The 19876-nt window shown below is 41.9% G+C and overlaps 1 protein-coding gene across 7 annotated transcripts in view; it reads left to right on the top strand.

Moving 5' to 3' along the window:
- The window catches only part of SEC31B (SEC31 homolog B, COPII coat complex component), a 151345-nt gene that overhangs the window by 123970 nt on the left and 7499 nt on the right, over nucleotides 1-19876 (top strand). For 2 of the 7 annotated variants that reach the window (XR_008846356.1, XM_056530523.1), the window contains exons 22-27: nucleotides 1947-1985; nucleotides 4537-4598; nucleotides 6602-6745; nucleotides 13264-13380; nucleotides 14768-14839; nucleotides 15766-15972. Coding sequence is in view for 6 of the 7 variants with exons in the window: in XM_056530523.1 (XP_056386498.1) it covers nucleotides 1947-1985; nucleotides 4537-4598; nucleotides 6602-6745; nucleotides 13264-13380; nucleotides 14768-14839; nucleotides 15766-15945 (614 nt within the window). In the remaining variant the exon portion in view is untranslated. Of the gene's footprint in view, nucleotides 1-1946; nucleotides 1986-4536; nucleotides 4599-6601; nucleotides 6746-13263; nucleotides 13381-14767; nucleotides 14840-15765; nucleotides 17742-19876 lie in introns of those variants that run through there. The other 5 variants (XM_056530522.1, XM_056530524.1, XM_056530525.1 and 2 more) reach the window with 4 other exon arrangements.

Genomic DNA, 19876 nt, shown 5'->3' with positions numbered 1-19876 from the left:
AAAGATGAAGGGGGAATAATAACACAAGGGGATAAAGATGGAGGAGGAATAATAACACAGGGGGATAAAGATGGAGGAGGAATAATAAATAACACAAGGGGATAAAGATGGAGTGGGAATAATAACACAAAGGAGATTAATCCCATTTTGCCATTTCCCCCCCTCCAACTTAATCCCCTTGTGCCATTATTATCTGATATGGCAAAAGGGGATCAGAGGAAGGGGGAATGGCGCAAGGGGATTAAGATGGAGGGGGAGAGGGATAATGAAGGGGGGAGTATGAGGGGAGATGGGGAGTAATAATGCACAAGGCATTATCCCTTTCCCCCTCCATCTTAATTCCTTGTCCTTTATCACTCCCCATCCCCCCCATCATCACCACTCTGCCATTATCCCTCTCCCCCTCCATTTAATCATGAAATGAAGGGGGAGATGGATAATGGCAGAGGGGGGATGAGGAGTAATAAAGCAAAAGGCATTAAGATGGAGGGGGAGAGGGGGATGAGGAGTAATAAAGCACAAGGCATTGCATTTTAATGCCTTGTGCTTTATTCTTTATTACTGCCCATCCCTCTCCCCCTCCATCTTAATGCTTTGTGCTCTGTCCAATACATCCCCCCCCCCCTCCGTCCAATACATCCCCCCTCTGGCCCACACAGTTATTAACTTTTTTATTCTTTTTACCTGGCCTCCGGCAGGACCCTGTTTGTTGCTACTTGATGCAGCGCATCCCGTTCGGCGGGGCCGCACTGACGTGTGACGTCAACTCCGCGCAACGTCAGCGGAGGTCACACGTCTCCTCGGCAACCACGCAGCTCACTTACAGTAGCTTGGGCCGCGCTACTGTACGGTGAGCTGCCGCGGCTATGCGCTGTCAAATACTGGCCAGTGCATGGCCGGTATTTGACAGCGCTTTCGCGTACCCCTGCTCAACCCGTGTTGAGAACCCAGGTCATATAGGATATGAAATGGTGTGAAGTTGTATAGAATGACAGCAATCATTTATTGCTTTGACATGTTTAGACATGGAGTCTATACTTTTTAACAGGTCAAAACAGTTAGGGATGAACAAGGGAGGCCTACAATGTATGAGCTGGGAAATTTTATTGTTATGGCTGACCTGTGTCCAAGTTATACAGTCGAAAGACAAAGAAGTTAAATCCTTGTTGATACGTTAGTAGAAAATAAGAGTCATCAGGAACTTTGCCTTTCAGACACAATGTGAAGAACACTAGGTGCTGGGTAAGAAAGGGAGGGGGTAGATGAATCTGGAGACAGTGAGATACTAAACCTTATGCTGAACTGTGGTATGAGTAAAAGAAGATTAAAGAAAAAAGTTCTTAGCCCACCTCCTCCACAGTGTGCCCGAACCTCACCCGGCCTAATGATGTCCATGATTCATGGAAAAACGAAAATTTGATCCAGCACTCCTAGAAAAATTCAGGTTTATTGGTTTCAATTTAAAAGTCCAGAATACAAGACAACAAACCACCTAGCCGCAAACACCTCACTAAAGTTGGAAGCTTTTCGAGCACATGTATTCTCTTAATCATCAAATGAAAAAGAAGAAACCAAAGTAGGGAATATGCATTATGGAGAAGTTTTTAAACAACAGTACTGCTGTATAGACAAACTTATGGTCTGTATGGATCTTAATAGAAACTTGTAACTTTAGAAGTGGAAAGCAGTGATAAACATGATCATTCCATGCACTCCTAGCTGTGCATTTTCTTCTCCAGTACAGAAAATAAAATGAAACATGTTAACATGGGGAATATTTAATTTGCTACGTAAATTACTGTAGAAACATATTTTATGTCTCTAAGCAATTGCAGGTAGGAAACAGGTGCTCCTGGGTCCAAATTGCAAGGTAAATTTCCTTAGCTTAGGATGCCACTTTTCTATTAGGGTTTACTTGACATATTTGATTGACTGGTTCATTTTAGGGTCATTTCCCTGGCTGGAGAACAGGCAAGATCCTGCAGGTAAACATTGGGAAGTGCCATTCTGCTTTGTAGTAGAATTGGGGGAGATTTACTAAACAGGTTGTGCAAAAAAAAAAAAAAAGCATTAAATGATTTTCTTTTTTTACACTTTCTTTTTTTTGAATTGCCTCATCAATTAGCCACATCCACATCTTTTCAAATTGTGTGGGTTTTGAGGCAACCTATTGGTGTCCAGTATACTGCCATTTCCACACTGAGCGTATGCATCTTACAACATTATTAATAAATCTCTCCCTTTGATTTGTGCAGCTTTTTGTCTAGTAATGTGCTTTATGCAAACTATGTGTTGCATGTTATGTAAGGAAATAACCCAGTCTGATTGGGCAATAATTTATTTATTTGGTCTACACGATCCAGACTGTAATAAATGCTTCTCTAAAGCCATTATTGTAGCCCGGTACTTAGAGATTTGACCTTTTGGATAGAGAATGCTCATTTACCAGGCATGCAAAGGCTATTTGTTGCTGCTCATTCAGATAGAGGGCAGTGGTACTTCAGTCACCAATACAATACCCTGTCACCTTTGGGTTTTTGTCCTTGAATACAAGTCATATGTATGTTTGTGCTATCCATGGCGGCTTCAGTTTCTACAGTGAATATGTTATAAGTGATAAGATCTGGACCATTGTAAATTGAAATAATACACAACATAACGTGATACAGACAATCTGGATCCGCTGCATGTGTGAATAGCTAGATACTTCGACTAATCAGAGGGAGTAAGCCTTTCATTGGTAAAACACCTATATCACTGAATTGCATGCTTTAAATAGTTGTCTACTAGCGCCTCTCTACAGTACAGTTTGGCATTACATGATCTATACTGCATTTTACCTGTAACAGTATTAGCTGTACTTTGGACACCAGTTATCTGGTTATTTTTCCTTAATATGTTTTTATTTTTTTGGGCTGACACTTTGGAGCTTTGGAACCAATTACTAGTTTTCCATAGTTATAGTCTTGATAAAATATTTTCAGTTTACAGTAGTCGCCCCAACTAATATTGCAACTTGAGGTAGCACTATATATGAATACAGGGTGGGACATTTATATGGATACACCTTAATAAAATGGGAATGGTTGATGATATTAACTTCCTGTTTGTGGCACATTAGTATATGTGAGGGGGGAAACTTTTCAAGATGGGTGGTGACCATGGCGGCCATTTTGAATCCAATTTTAGTTTTTTCAATAGGAAGAGGGTCATGACACATCAAACTTATTGGGAATTGCACAAGAAAAACAATGATGTGCTTGGTTTTAACATAACTTTATTCTTTCATGAGTTATTTACAAGTTTCTGACCACTAATAAAATGTGTTCAATGTGCTGCCCATTGTGTCAATGCAACCCTCTTCTGCCACTCTTCACACACTGATAGCAACACCGCAGGAGAAATGCTAGCACAGGCTTCCAGTATCCGTAGTTTCAGGTGCTGCACATCTCGTATCTTCACAGCATAGACAATTGCCTTCAGATGACCCCAAAGATAAAAGTCTAAGGGGGGTCAGATCGGGAGACCTTGAGAGCCGTTCAACTGGCCCACGACGACCAATCCACTTTCCTGGAAACTGATCTTCTAGGAATGTTCGGACCTGACACCCATAATGTGGTGGAGCACCATCTTGCTGGAAAAACTCAGGGAACGTGCCAGCTTCAGTGCATAAAGAGGGAAACACATCATCATGTAGCAATTTCGCATATCCAGTGGCCTTGGGGTTTCCATTGATGAAGAATGGCCCCACTATCTTTGTACCCCATATACCACACCATACCATCAATTTTTGTGTTCCAACAGTCTTGGAGGGATCTATCCAATGTGGGTTAGTGTCAGACCAATAGCGGTGGTTTTGTGTGTTAACTTCAACATTCACATAAATGTTTGCCTCATCACTGAACAAAATCTTCTGTGTAAACTGAGGGTCCTGTTCCAATTTTTGTTTTGCCCATTCTGCAGCACCTGAAACTACGGATACTGGAAGCCTGTGCTAGCATTTCTCCTGCGGTGTTGCTATCAGTGTGTGTGAAGAGTGGAAGAAGAGGGTTGCAATTGACAATCCAACACAATGGACAGCACATTGAACACATTTTATAAGTGGTCAGAAACTTGTAAATAACTCATGAAAGAATAAAGTTATGTTGAAACCAAGCACATCATTGTTTTTCTTGTAAAATTCCCAATACGTTTGATGTGTCACATGACCCTCTTCCTATTGAAAAAACAAAAGTTGGATTAAAAATGGCCGACTTTAAAATGGCCACCATGGTCACCACCCATCTTGAAAAGTTTCCCCCCTCACATATACTAATGTGCCACAAACAGGAAGTTAATATCATTAATATAATTCCCATTTTATTAAGGTGTATCCATATAAATGGCCCACCCTGTACATAAAATATGTTTTCGTAAGAAGCTTCACTGGTTATAGAGTGAATTATTTTAACAAAGTGGTGGCCCTCCTATCTCCTATATGTAAAGAATGACATATAGTTTATAACTTAGTTCATAACTTATATTGGGTTTTCTTAGCAGGTGAACAGGAAGGCTGGACAGATGCCTGCTCTATGAAATCTGGTATGCAATGGAAGAAGGTAATCAAAAGATGTGTGTAAACTTTTACATGATGTAGTTTATGCATGTAAGCAACTATGGGGCCACACCATCTGAGGGAACCCTGACCCCTGTTTCACCCGGTTGGGCAGTATGCCAGCTTTCACGTTCAGCGAGAGACGAGATGAAGAATGAGCTTGCCTGTTTCCAAAACTCTTATAGACTTGAATGGACAGAGTTTTGGAAACAGGCAAGGTCTCCATTCATCTTTAATGCCTCCTTAGCTGAGGGGAGTCCCACCTGTCAGACATTCTTAGTATTAATCCACCAGTTTTATTGTTTATATGAGCAATTACTGTTGGGAAAGTCTTCTGGCCTAGCAGGTAACTTATGCAGCATCACAAGTCCTCTAGGAACAGGAATCAAGGATTGACATCACTACATTTCTTCTGTTGCACGCAGGTGGCCTTTAGACAATTCTGGCATAAAATCGATACAAAAGCACTTATTGTCTGTATTGCTTTCAGGGTTGCAGAAATGTGACTTATCCACACCTCTCTGCAATCATTAGTAATGCAGTACTTTTCCATTACTAATAGGTGATGGTTTAGTTTACCCGAACAATGAGCTGATAGCATATGGTTAATGCTACATGATACTTAAACTCATTGCAGAAAATAAACATGTTTATCCCTCAAATGTAATTATAATAATCCTATGTCCTTTTAAGTTCCTTAGTAACCTTAACCTATGTTATTCATGCTGTTGACGGTATGGAGTATCCATTCTGCATGTTCACCGTCCTGTGTCTCATACGTCTCTCTAGAGTGCCTGGCTGGGAATTGGCTGCAGGCTGTGCTCACTACAACAGGATTAGCTTCTTGTTAAAACCATCTCCTTTTGATGTGGTCTTATTTGAGAGAATCTTCCTTGACTATGTGGCTTAGCCAAAGTAGAATAATGCCCTCACCTCTCAATCTCACATGCCACAAGACTTGTAGTTATAGGTTTAAATCCTCCCACGACTTCCAGAAAGCTGACATTATAAGGTAGTTTGCTTGTCCCTGATCATTGTTGGACAGGCGGCTGTGTCTGTGTTTCCCCAGAGGTGACTGAAGCCCACCCTTCCAGGAATCTGGAGGGGTTATTGTGGGAATAGCGTTTGGGTGTATTTACACATTGCTTTTGTGTTGTCATAATGCCACGTTTTTGCTGACATTTTCTATAACCCATGGTCTTTACTGTAATTTCAAAAACCACTGCCATAACAGTGATGCGCCTGCAACATGTAAACACTGCCTTATATAGTGGAATTGTTATTTACACAATTTTCTCTAGTTATTTCAAAGATTCACCTGTGATAACACAAGGGACAGGCAGGAGAATTTTTAGCAATGACTTATTAATTTAAACCTATCCACACATGGCACATGAATATCAGTTCCATTCAGGTATGTTGTTGCAGTAAGCACATGGATGTCTGGAAAGCCAGGTAAATTGGACAAAAAGATCTGCCGCAAGCGGAAATTCAGAAGTGTGAATGGGAGTGCGGAATCCGCTATGGGTTTTAACTTAAGGCGGAATTCTGCAAGTGGAATTCTGCCATGTGAATAGACCCAAACAGGTAATAGTAAGGCTGGGTTCACACTGTGGAATTTCTGGGCATAATTTCTGCCGGAGATCAAGCTGGTGGCACTAACTAGGACTGCGCGGACTGCATTGCCGTCCCCATAGATGTAACTGCATTTCTGAGCAGATCTCCCAAAAGATCCACCCAGAAATGCATTGCCATCTATGGGGACGGCAATGCAGTCCGTGCGGTCTTAGTGCAGCCGGCTAAATCTCCGGCAGAAATTCTGCCCAGAGATTCTGTAGTGTGAACCTAGCCTTAGAAATAACATTTGAATCATGGAAGGAGGTAGTTGTGCACCAAATTGAAAAGAAAAGACAATTTGTTAGAAAATGTTTGTTTGAAGGTTTTCAAAAATTTTTTTATGTACATTGTGTACTATCAACCCCTCTAATAACCCTACTGTATTTTCAGCCAAACCCCTTGATCGCTCCAGCTCCTATTACAACTCCAGTGATGAAGCTGCCTTCTGAGCCAGAAACCCTTCAGCCTCACGGGAGCAGCAATCTGGATCCCAGTCAGACTCCTCCTGGAGCACCTAAGGAAGCAAGCATGCAGGTACACATGAATAGTAGAGCAGCGTATTATAGTGACTGGTCCACTGGACTATTTTGTTAATAGGTCTTAAAGGGGTACTCCGCTGCTCAGCGTTTGGAACAATGCTTAGCAGCGGAGTACCCCTTTAAAATAAAGGCCAGTACTTTTCCTGCTCTTTTAAAATGGAATGACATCAAAAGTAGATACACAGCAACAGTGTACTGATTTGTCACTCACTAAAAAATAAAACTGTGTAGTCATACATGTGATTCCTCCCTGCCAAACAGCAGCGCCGACTTCTGAAAGTCATTGACTCAGATTTATCAAACTGTGTGAGAGGAAAAGTGGAGTGATTTTCCCACAGCAACCAATCACATCTCAGCTTTCACTTTACCAGAGCTCATTAGCTGAGCTGTGATTGGTTGCTGTGGAAAAATCTCTTCACTTTTTCTCTCACGCAGTTTGATAAATTTGGGCCATAGAGATGTGTCAAAAGTTTTGATTGGTCAGTGTCTACATGATCTGCGCCCACTGATCGATAGAATGAGCCAGGAGATGCACTTGTCCATGCATTGACTGACTGATAAGCACTTAGCTCTGTGCTTCTCTTTTTGACATTGTCACTATTTGACTATTCTTCTTTTTTGTCCCTTTTTTAGTCACAATGGAGATTTATCAAAACCTTTGCAGAGGAAAAGATGACCAGTTGCCCATAGCAACCAATCAGATCGCTTCTTTTATTTTGAAGAGAACTTTTTAAAAATGAAAGAAGCAATCTGGTTGCTAGGGGCAACTGGTCAACTTTTCCTCTGCAAAGGTTTTGATAAATCTCCCCAGTGACACTTAAACATTCCACCAACTATAATTTGGTATACATTACACAAAGGTAATCATATTTTTGGCGCAGGTCCCTTTCCTTCCACATGTGCATTTTACTGTTCTGTTTACTGTTGGTGCATTTGGGGCCAACATTTGGGAGCAATAGCCATAGTAAATGTGGGCCAGTATTTTTTTTGTGCCCAGCAGTAAGGCAGCATTTGAAGCCTTTGTATTCCTTGCAAGACTTTATATATTGTTTGGTATTATTTGTAACTGTTTTCTGAATATTTCCTTTCCTAATGCTTTTCACATAATCTGTTATAAATCATTTGCTCTCTTAACGCTGTTTCTGTCCGAACTATTCTCTAAACCAGGCAATAAATGAGTGTTGACTCTGACCCATACAAATAGTAGAGATAGTGGTAGATGAGCTTTGAGAGGTCACTTCAGTTATGTGTGATGTTCGGTCACCTGCAAGAAGTTGAAAGATTACAGCAGAAGACACAGCAGGGAGAGCTGGCAGTCTGATCTACTTGGCAGCAGTACTGCACAATCTTCCAGTAGATATATACATCGCTCAAGTGATTCTCTGACACTAAAAGAGTACATATCGGTTTCTGTATGTAATGTATGTGTAATACAGCCAATGCAGTCGAGCTTCCAGTTTAACCTGTTAAGGACTAAGGGCGTACAGGTACGCCTTTGCTCCCTGGAACTTAAGGACCAAGGGCATACCTGTACACCCGTAGGAATTTCGGTCCCTGTCGCGTGCCGGGTGGGGACCGGACGGGGGTGACTGCTGATATCTATCAGTAGGCACCTCGTGCAAATGCCCAGGGGGGTCATCAGACCCCCCATTTCGGCGATCGGCGCAAATCGCAAGTGAATTCACATTTGCGATTTGCGGCTATTCTGGGTCATACGGGTCTATGGTGACCCGGAAAATAAGGGGGATCGCGGTTGTCAAAGACACCCACGATCCCCCTGAAGGGATAGGAGTGAGGTGGCAGGGGTGCCACCCCTCCTATCCCTGCTATTGGTGGTCTAGACGCGACCACCAATAGCAGATCGGAGGCGGGGGGCTTTACTTTCGGTTTCCCCGTCCTGCCCACCCACAATAGGCGGGGCAGCACGGGGAAACGACAGAGGACCGGCGCCGGAGTCCACTTACCCCGCGGGCGAGGCTGCGGGCGACGATCAGTGGAGGAGATCGGAGTCCGGCGATGTCGTGCAGCTGGCTCCCTGGATCCGACGGAAGCCAGTAAGTTGCCTAGCAACATCTGTAGGGTACAGTTTGAGACCACCATTGGTCTCTAAACTGTAACCCTACAGATGTTGCAAAGCTACAACTCCCAGCATGCCCAGACTGCTGTTTGGGCATGCAGGGATTTGTAGTTTTGCGACAGCTGGAGGGCCACAGTTTCGAGATCACTGGCAGTGATCTCTAAATGTGGCCCTCCAGATGTTGCAGAACTGCAACTCCTAGCATGCCCAAACAGCAGTTTGCTGTCTGAGCATGCTGGGATTTGTAGTTTTGCAACAGCTGGAGGTCCACAGTTTGGAGATCTCTAAATTGTAGCCCTACAGATTTTGCAAAACTGCAAATCCCAGCATGCCCAAACAGCTGTCTCTGCATGCTGAGAGTTGTTGTTGCGTACCTCCAGCTGTTGCAAAACTACATCTCCCAGCATGCCCTTCGGCGATCAGTACATGCTGGGAGTTGTAGTTTTGCAACAGCTGGAGGCACACTGGTTGGAAAATACTGAGTTAGGTAACAGAACCTAACTGAAGGTTTTCAAACCAGTGTGCCTCCAGCTGTTGCAAAAGTACAACTCCCAGCATGCACGGTCTGTCAGTGCATGCTGGGAGTTGTAGTTTTGAAACAGCTGGAGGTTTGCTCCCCATGTGAATGTACAGGGTACATTCTTACGGGCAGGTTTACAGTAAGTTTCCTGCTTCAAGTATGAGCTGCTGCAAATTTTTCGCCGCAGTGCATACTCCTAGCGGTAAGCTCACTGTAAACCGCCACCAGTGTGAATGTACCCTAAAAACACTACACTAACACATAATAAAGGGTAAAACACAACATATACACCCCCTTACACTGTCCCTCCCAATAAAAATGAAAAACGTATTGTACGGCAGTGTTTCCAAAACGGAGCCTCCAGCATTTCCGGACAGCCACTGACTGTCCAGGCATGCTGGGAGTTTAGCAACAACTGAAGGCACCCTGTTTGGGAATCACTAGCGTAGAATACCCCTATGTCCACCCCGATGCAATCCCTAATTTAGTCCTCAAATGCGCATGGTGCTCTCTCGCTCTCTCACGGAGCCCTGTCGTATTTCGAGGAAACAGTTTAGGGCCACATATGGAGTATTCCTGTGCTCGGGAGAAATTGCACTACAAATTTTGGGGGCTTTTTCTCCTTTTATCCCTTATGAAAAAGAAAAGTTGGGGTCTACACACAACAAGGCTCAGGAGTGAGAGCGCACTATGTACATTTGAGGCCTAAATTGGTGATTTGCACAGGGGTGGCTGATTTTACAGCGGTTCTGACATAAACGCAAAAAAATTAATACCCACATGTGACCCCATATTGGAAACTACACCCCTCACAGAACGTAGCAAGGTGTATAGTGAGCCTTATCACCCCACAGGTGTTTGAAGATTTTTCTTTAAAGTTGGATGGGAAAATGAAAAAAAGAAATTTTTTTCACTAAAATGCTGGTGTTACCCTAAATTTTTCATTTTCACAAGGGGAAAATAGGAAAAAAGCCCCCCAAAATTTGTAGCCCCATTTCTTCTGAGTAAGAACATATCCCATATGTGGATGTAAAGTGCTCTGCGGGCAAACTACAATGCTCAGAAGAGAAGGAGCGCCATTGGGATTTTGAAGAGAAAATTTGTCTGGAATTGAAGGCCACATGTGTTTACAAAGCCCCCATGGTACCAGAACAGTGGACCCCCCCCCCCCCACATGTTACCCCATTTTGGAAACTACACCCCTCATGTAATGTAATAAGGGGTGCAGTGAGCATTTACGCCCCACAGGGGTCTAACAGATTTTTGGAACAGTGTTCCGTGAAATTGAAAATTTTAATTTCATTTGCTCAGCCCACTGTTCCAAAGATCTGTCAAACGCCAGTGGGGTGTAAATGCTCACTGCACCCCTTATTAAATTCTGTGAGGGGTGTAGTTTCCAAAATGGGGTCACATGTGGGGGGGTCCACTGTTCTGGCACCACGGGGGTCTTTGTAAACCCACATGGCCCCTGACTTCCATTCCAAACAAATTCCCTTTTCAAAAGCTTAATGGGGCTCCTCCTCTTCTGAGCATTGTAGTTCGCCAGCAGAGCACTTAACGTCCACACATGGGGTATTTCCATGCTCGGAAGAAATGGGGTTACAAATTTTGGGGATAATTTTCTCCTATTACCCCTTGTAAAAATTAAAAATTTGGGGGGAAAACTGCATTTTAGTGAAAAAAAATTTTTTTTCATTTGCACATCCAACTTTAACAAAAAGTCGTGAAATACCTGTGAGGTGTTAAGGCTCCCTGTACCCCTTGTTACATTCCTTGAGGGGTGTAGTTTCCAAAATAGTATGCCATGTGTTTTTTTTTTTTGCTGTTCTGGCACCATAGGGCTTCCTAAATGCGATATGCCCCCAGAAAAACCATTTCAGCAAAATTTGCTTTCCAAAAGCCAAATGTGACTCCTTCTCTTCTGAGCATTGTAGTTTGCCTGCAGAGCATTTTACGTCCATACATGAGGGGGTTACACATTTTGGGGGGCATTTTCTCCCATTACCCTTTATAAAAATGGTAAATTTGGGGAAAAAAATGCACTTTAGTGAAATTTTTTATTGATTTTTTTTTTTTTTTTTACATTTACACATCCGAATTTAACAAAAATTCATCAAAAACCTGTGGGGTATTAAGGCTCACTGGACCCCTTGTTACGTACCTTGAGGGCTGTAGTTTCCAAAATAGTATGCCATGTGTGGGGTTTTCTACTGTTCTGGCACCATAGGGGCTTCCTAAATGTGACATGCCCCCCAAAAAACATTTCAGAAAAACTCACTCTCCAAAATCCCATTGTCGCTCCCTCCCTACTGAGCCCTCTACTGCGCTCGCCGAACACTTTACATACACATATGAGGTATTTCCTTACTCGAGAGAAATTGGTTACACATTTTAGGGTGATTTCTCTCCTTATATCCCTTGTAAAAATTCAAAAACTGGGTCTACAAGAACATGCGAGTGTAAAAAATTAAGATTTAGAATTTTCTCCTTCACTTTGCTGCTATTCCTGTGAAACACCTAAAGGGTTAACACACTTACTGAATGGCATTTTGAATACTTTGAGGGGTGCAGTTTTTATAATGGGGTCATTTGTGGGGTATTTCTAATATGAAGGCCCTTCAAATCCACTTCAAACCTGAACTGGTCCATGAAAAATTCTGATTTTGAAAATTTGGTGAAAAATTGGAAAATTGCTGCTGAAATTTGAAGCCCTCTGGTGTCAGCGTTCGCTGTTTTCCAGCAGGCAAAGCATGAGGAGAATCTGCAGGAGCTTTCATCTATAACCCATTGCCTCCGGTGTTTTTGAGCTAGCAGCGCCTGGAATTTCGTTGGTCCTTCTTCCTCTACCTCCTCGCATATTTTCCTTACAAGCAGAGTGCTTCAAAGTTAGAAAAATGCAAAATTTTCATTTTTTTCATCAAATTTTTTAATTTTTCACTAAGAAATTATGCAAATATCGACAAAATTTTACCAATAACATAAAGTAGAATATGTCACGAAAAAACAATCTCGGAATCAGAATGATAGGTAAAAACATCCCAGAGTTATTAATGCTTAAAGTGAAAGTGGTCAGTGCAAAAAATGGCCGGGTCCTACAGTGAAAATTGGCCTGGTCCTTAAGGGGTTATGGTACTGCTTGTTGGTATCACCCACTACTCTTGCCATTGTAGTGCAGGATAGTAAGCATGACTTTCTCATACAGCTTTGTAGTAAACACTGTAATTTAATGAGAATGGAGAATTTGAGTTTGCACCAAAATGTTATGGCAACTCTTGATGCAAAAAAATTTACATAAGTAAAGAAATTAGAAGCATTTTATGTAGTTGCAGGATTCATGTGCCACAGTGTATTTTGGATCTGTATCACTTTTACCACAAATTCATCTCATTGGTGATGTACATATCTCTCTCTGGGATAATTCTTTAAGGCTATGTATACACATTTGTATTTACTGCTGCAGATCTGCTGTAGCGAATTTTGCTACCCATTAAAGTCAATTGTCAGCAAAATCTGCAGCAGAAAATCTGCAACAAAAATAGGCACATGTGAACGTACCCTTTTTATTTTGCTTTTATCTTTTATATTAACACAAGCCCCATCCTGTAAAACAGTGTCCTCCCAACCTGTGGCTCTCCTGCTTAACAAAAAAAAAATAATAATAATAATACAACTCCCTTCTGTAATTGGGGGTTGTAATGCTGCAATAGCTAGAGAGCCACAGGTTGGGGAACACTGCTTTGGCCTTTCCTATATTCAATGTTATCATTGCTTCAATGGGGGAATTCAGTGCACTATAGGGCACCTAATATGGAGCAGTACATATCGCAGTACACAATGCCTAACAATCCTTTTTTTTTTTTTTTTGTCCTATTTTTTTTTGGGGACCTAACACAAACATGCAATTTTATGTTTTCAGTTTCACCGGATGCCAGTTGAAAAATTAGAAAAAAAAGAATTGCCCGCAGAGCATCTACCGCTACAAAGAACATTCACTGGTCTGGTTCTGCGCTGCTCTGCAGTGGCATCTGACCCAGTAAGTTTGCTTCTTTCAACATGCACAGTATATATTTTACTGGCCATATATATTTATCTAAATGTTATGCCTGATTTAAATGAGATAAATGATAACTTTTGCACTAGTACTACCCTGTCATTACTATACAAGCTCATCACAACAATGCAAACCCCTTGAATTGTTTTGACATAGTCATTTAGTGAGATGCATAACAAGATTAGTAACAGCTCTAACTTAAATAATAAGGTGCTTGAGTTGTAGCTGTGCTCCTTTGGGAGGGCATAGAATGATTGTTGGGCAGTTGTAAAAGAATGTTAAATGGAATGAGTAGAAGAGAGGAGCCATTAGGCTGGTTGATCTACAGTGCTGCCTGAGGGGAGGCATCCTAGGTGAAGCAGCAGGAAGGATAAGGCTCAGCAGGATGAATAATGTTTTCCCAGCACAGAAAATTGCTTGTATGAGGTCTTAAATTGGTTCAGAGACAAAAGCTAGCACTGAATACATAGACTAGAGGCCCATACAGAAGCAACTCAGTATATGTAGAACACAGTCATTGAGTATTGGCTGCAGCTATTTCTCCTCCATTCACGTAGGTTGAGAAAATCATGGAACATGAGATATTTCCCTGCACTGCCACACAGATAATACTTGAATTAGAACAAGCCGCTATTCTTCAGTCTTAATTTTTTAACAAACTAAAATTGACTTACTTTTTAAAACAAGAACACCATTATGCTACTCTACCAGTGTTTTATGAAGCTTGACGCATAGTATAGGTTGTAGTAAAACAAGGTGAAAGCCAGCTCAGCACTTGTTCCTTCCTTGTCCTATGGATTAAACCCGATTTTACCTGCATTGAGCTGGATCCGATCTCTTTCATTTCCCTATAGGTTGTAGTGCAACATTCTGGGAGTTGTAGTTTTGTAGAACCAAAGGCTGTGTCTCTGCAGCTGTCCCAAAATAAAACTACAACTCCCAGGATGTTGCACTTAAATAAGGTCACAGAAAACTTCAAGCCTCACGGTACTGAAGCATCCTGTAGCTCTGAACCGCCTACAGTAAATGCTGCTGGAGATTGGGTAGTCTCAGTGGCCTTGGATGCCGTTGCATGAGCCTCTGGGCAACAGCATAGCATCGCAATGCTTCAAACTCCTAATGTGTGCCCCTTTCGTAGGCTAAGCATTCCCCCTACCGTAAGTCAGGTCCACAATATTTTCAGCACTTTTTTCCATTTGACTCCAGACCGAAAACATTATTTTTGGATGATTATGTTTCAGTTGCCAAAATATCTGGGCATTCCTAGTATGAAGATGAAAGCACAGTTAAATACTGAAAATCTTGTTGCACAAAGTAATTTGCTTATGTATTATGTGTGAAAAGAAAGTGTCATTCATTGTGTCTGCAGAAAACTAAACGGAAGCTTGAGGATGCATTGCAGAGGTTGGAGTGTTTGTATGACAAGCTGAGAGAGAATACTGTGAGTATAAGTTACTTTATGTTGATGCATTTATTTTGCACACTTCTGTTAGGCTTGGCCGACTATTCGTGTATTCTGAAAGATGAGATGAGGGGTAAGCCACTGCCAGACTCCTGTGGAACAGAATAAAAGGTCTGACAAATTTCTTGCAACTGTTGGGTAACGGTTGCAGTGCTACCCTATTTACATACATTAGATCCCACGCAGCATGATCCACAGATTTTTGCCTTGTATGTCAATGAAAACCCTTCTGCCCCCTTGTGACGTCACTCTCCGCCCCTCAATGCAAGCCTACGGGAGGGGGCGTTATAGCTGTTACGCCCCCTCCCATAGGCTTGCATTGAGGGGTGGAGCGTGACGTCACACGCTGCCGGCCTTGTGGTCGTCGGTAATCAGACCCTGAGCGAACACGCTCCGGGGACTGATTACAAACGGGGTGCTGCGTGCAAGATCCCGGGGTCCCCAGCGGCGGGACTCCAGCGATCAGGCATCTTATCCCCTATCCTTTTGATAGGGGATAAGATGTCTAAGCACCAGAGTACCCCTTTAAAGCAGTGTGTGTACTTTATGATCCTTATTATTACATACAATATAAATGCACTTGTTTTTAAATCAACTGTAAATTCTTAGAAGAAAACAAATGACACGGCACCAGAACCTCTACTTCAAACTTTCTGCTTTATTGCCACTGGCAAGGTGTACAATGAGGATGCATCTTCATTGTATGCTTCAGACACAAGCACCGAAGGATCTACAGAGCGCACAGACCTGCAGGGTTAAAATCCTGAGTCTGAGGAATACAGGAGGGAGTGACAGCCTTATCTCAGGACTTTGTTTAAATCAATTGTGATTAAAGATCTAAAATGTAATAGTGCATTGATGTTTTGTGTAGCGATGCATTTCATTCTGCTTTTTTCTTTTCTCAGCTATCACCGAATATTTTGACTGGGCTAAATGACATTGCCTGTTGTATGGAGAGTCGCAATTACCAGCAAGGACTTGCTGTACACACACAGGTGGTCAGTGGCAGCAACTTCAGTGAAGTTTCCGGTTTCATGCCCATTTTAAAGGTCCTTATGACGATCGCCAGCAAGTTGGGAGTGTAGCACTGAAAACTGATACGGACATTACAGGTGCACACTCGGGAAGTGGCAAAGTAAAGCCTTTTGTACTGTAGAATGGGTAAATCGTTTGTACCATACTGTGCCAATTTCTCAGTCATCAGGTGCTTTCTCATATACAAACAGTACATGAGGAAGCAATGCAATACATTATTCTCCATATAGATTACTGAATAAATTGAAAAGGTTGCTAAAACTAGCACCAACTTCTTTATGGTGCTTTACAGAACCAAAAAAGAAAAGTACAATACTTATCACAGTCTTAAATAGATTGCCACAAATTCAGTGTGTGCATGGAATGTTATGGCTCATGGTCAGGACAAAATTCTGATTGGACATACTATTTGTGCAAAAAGGCTACAACGATGCAAGGGAGCAGACGTCTGCTTCCAAAGACAATCTGGATTCCCTATTAATTGTTTGTATGACATAGGTCTTTAAAGGCGTTATCCTAAGATTAAATGTTATCATCTATCCACAAAATAGAGGCTAAACAGCTAATGGATAGAGGTCTGATGGCTGGGACCCCCACCAATCGTGAGAATGGAGGTTAGATGTCCCTAAGTGAATAAAGAAGCACTGCACATGCTCGGCCACTGCTCCTTTCACTCTAGAAGACTTCTGAAGTTTGCCAAGAGCTGAATGTCCAGAATTTGCAATAAAGACAGTGAATTGGAGCAGTAGCCAAGCATGTGTGGGGGGAAATTTTACCTCTAATCTTGTGATTGGTGACGACTTCCACCTATCCGCTATATGTCCCCTATCCTTTTGGCAGGGAATATCTTTTAATATTGGGATAGCCACTTTAAAATCTTTGGCTTTGCGGTGATTATTAAGAAGATCTGGAGAGGAAATGAATATTATACTCCTTGCCTGCTTTTTCTGTACTGTATATGCAGCAGGGCTTTTGTTTGGTTTGATGCTATTATTTGGTGGCTAGTGCTGGTTGTAATAGCCTTCAGAGATGTTGGATTGGCAGATAATGTTTAGTCTCAGATAATATATTAAAGAAATGTTACTATAATATATTAATAAAATGCAGCCATGCAGGAATTACAACCAGCAGTGTAGACACTTTAAGCCTCATTATGTAAGAATACGATGTGTTTGTAATATACAGTATACACTCAGGTAGCTACTGCAGTGTCTATCGTTTTAAGTTATTGTGTTATTTAAGATCTGTTTATAAAAGCACAACATACTGAATAAACCATTTAACATTACTCTTACTACTTCATTGGATGCAGTGGATTGTCTAAAACAAATCTGTCACCTCTCCTGACATATCTGCTTTATTGAATATAACTGGTTTTCCCCGGAAAATGATTAAACTGAATTATGAATCTATGATGCCGATGACAAAGGAGAGCTGACAAACTGGTGCCAAAGAGTTAAACAGATTTGTAAATTACTGTCTGACCACAGTGCCCTCTGCGGTCACCTCTGTTCATGTCAAGAACTGTCCAGTGTAGGAGTGAATCCCCATAGCAAACCTCTAATGCTCTGGACAGTCCCTGACACGGACAGAGGTATCAGCAGAGAGCACTGTGGTCACACTGAAAAGAACAATACAACTTTCTCTGGAGCATACAGCAGCTAAGTACTGGAAGAATTAAGATTTTTAAATAGAAATAATATACAAATATGTCTAACTTTTTGGCACTAGTTGATTTAAAAAAAAAAAAAAATTCCACCGGAGGACCCCTTTAAATGATTTTTACAGGGTTGTTTTTATATTGGTGTTAAAATAAATTGTAGGCTGCTTCTTCCCATACAGAATAAGAGTTGTCAGAATGGCTCAGTCCTTTGCATTACTCTTCTGAACAATTTTCTAAGCTGATTTACCAAACCAAAGTAAACCTTTGCGATTACAGAGCTCTGATTTCCCTGTGGAGCACTTCAAGGTCAGGCTTGGTACATGGAATGCCCCACTCAACCAATAAGTGGCCACAACATCCGGTCTCAGCCATTGACTGTGGGCCATTTCCTGTGCTGAGTGGTGGATGGCGGGACTGGAGCTCTGTGATAACTGTAGCACTGGGGAGAGCGTGGAAGGTAAATTTAGGTGGTTATTCTATTTGACACCTGCCTGAGCATAGTTATTAAAAAAATAAAATAAAAAGATACACCCTAGAACACATTTTTTATCTCCTGCCGCTGTTCCAGCCCCATACACACCTTACACTTGACTGTCCATTGCTCTCACTACTGCTTTCAAACAGTTTAAAGATGTGACACATGGCTTCAACAAGGAAGGGAGGGTATGATAATTGGGCATGTCTAGTGGGCCCTTAGGCCTCTTTAGCATAATAGACAAAAACTTTGATGATCTCCTTACAACAGCAGTGAAATTTAAAAACTAATATGGTTATTAATAGAGAACTGACAGGAGGACCATCTACACTAGCCTAAATATATTCAGGATTACAGGTGACCCGTTTTCTGACTATGTTCACCTCATCCAAATCCATTCAGCCATTCAGAAAATATGAGCAAAAAACACTGCTCAAAAAAATAAAGGGAACACTTAGATAACACATCCTCGATCTCAATGAATGAACTAATTGTACGAAATACTTTTGTCTTTACATAGTTGAATGTGCTGACAGCAAAATCACACAAAAATGATCAATGGAAATAAAATGTATCAACCCATGGAGGTCTGGATGTGGAGTCACACTCAAAATCAAAGTGGAAACCCACACTACAGGCTGATCCAACTTTGATGTAATGTCCTTAACCCCATAAGGACACGGGGGTTTTTCCAATTTTGTACTTTCATTTTTTCCTCCTTATCTATAAAAAATCATAACACTTTCAATTTTGCATCTAAAAATCCATATGATGGCTTATTTTTTGCACCACCTATTCTACTTCGTAAAGACATCAGTAATTTTACCCAAAAGTATATGATGAAACAGAGAAAAAAATAATTGTGCGACAAAATTTAAGAAAAAAACACAATTTTGTACCTTTTGGGGGGGCTTCTGTTTCTACGCCGTACATTTTTCAGTTAAAATGACACCTTCTCTTTATTCTGTAGGTCCATATGATTAAAGAGATACCCAACTTATGTAGGTTTGATTTTGTCGTACTTCTGGAAAAAATCATAACTACATGCAGGAAAATTTATACGTTTAAAATTGTCATCTTCTAACCCCTATAACCTTTTACATTGATCATTGTTATCCCATAGGATAACTTTGATCAATGATTCTGCCGCTTGACTGCTCATGCCTGGATCTCAGGCACAGAGCAGTCATTCGGCGATCGTACACACAGGAGGAAAATAGGCACCCTCCTTGTGTCCTCCAGCTGTTCGGAATGCCATGATTTTGCTGCGGCGGTCCTGAACAGCCCACTGATCTAGTCGGGGGTACTTTACTTTCACCTTAGACACGGCAAATAACTTTGAATGCCACGTCTAAAGGGTTAATAGCGTGGCACCGCGATCAGTGCCGCGCACTATTAACCACTATAAGAGACCAGGCCCGACCTGCTATGACACGGGTCCACAGTGTGGCCCCGCATTATATAAAATGAGCTGATTCAGGGCGTGCAGGTACGCCCTGTGTCCTTAACGGGTAAAAACAAGTCACAATGAGGCTCAGTAGGGTGTGTGTGTCCTCCAAGTGCCCGCATGACCTCCCTACAATGCCTGGGCATGCTCCTGATGAGGTGGTGAATGGTCTCCTGAACGATGTCCTCCCAGACCTGGACTACAGCATCCGCCAACTCATGGACAGTCTGTGGTGCAACGTGGCGTTGTTGGATGGAGCGAGACCTGATGTCCCAGATGTGCTCAATCGGATTCAGGTCTGGGGAACGGGTGGGCCAGTCCATAGCATCAATGCCTTCCTCTTGCAGGAACTGCTGACACACTCCAACCACATGAGGTCTAGCATTGTCTTGCATT

This window comes from Hyla sarda, chromosome 7 (assembly GCF_029499605.1).
Source record: "Hyla sarda isolate aHylSar1 chromosome 7, aHylSar1.hap1, whole genome shotgun sequence".
Taxonomy (NCBI): Eukaryota; Metazoa; Chordata; class Amphibia; order Anura; family Hylidae; genus Hyla; species Hyla sarda.
The sequence above is the reverse complement of the archived record's forward strand: the minus strand, read 5'-3'. Positions and strand labels throughout refer to the sequence as shown.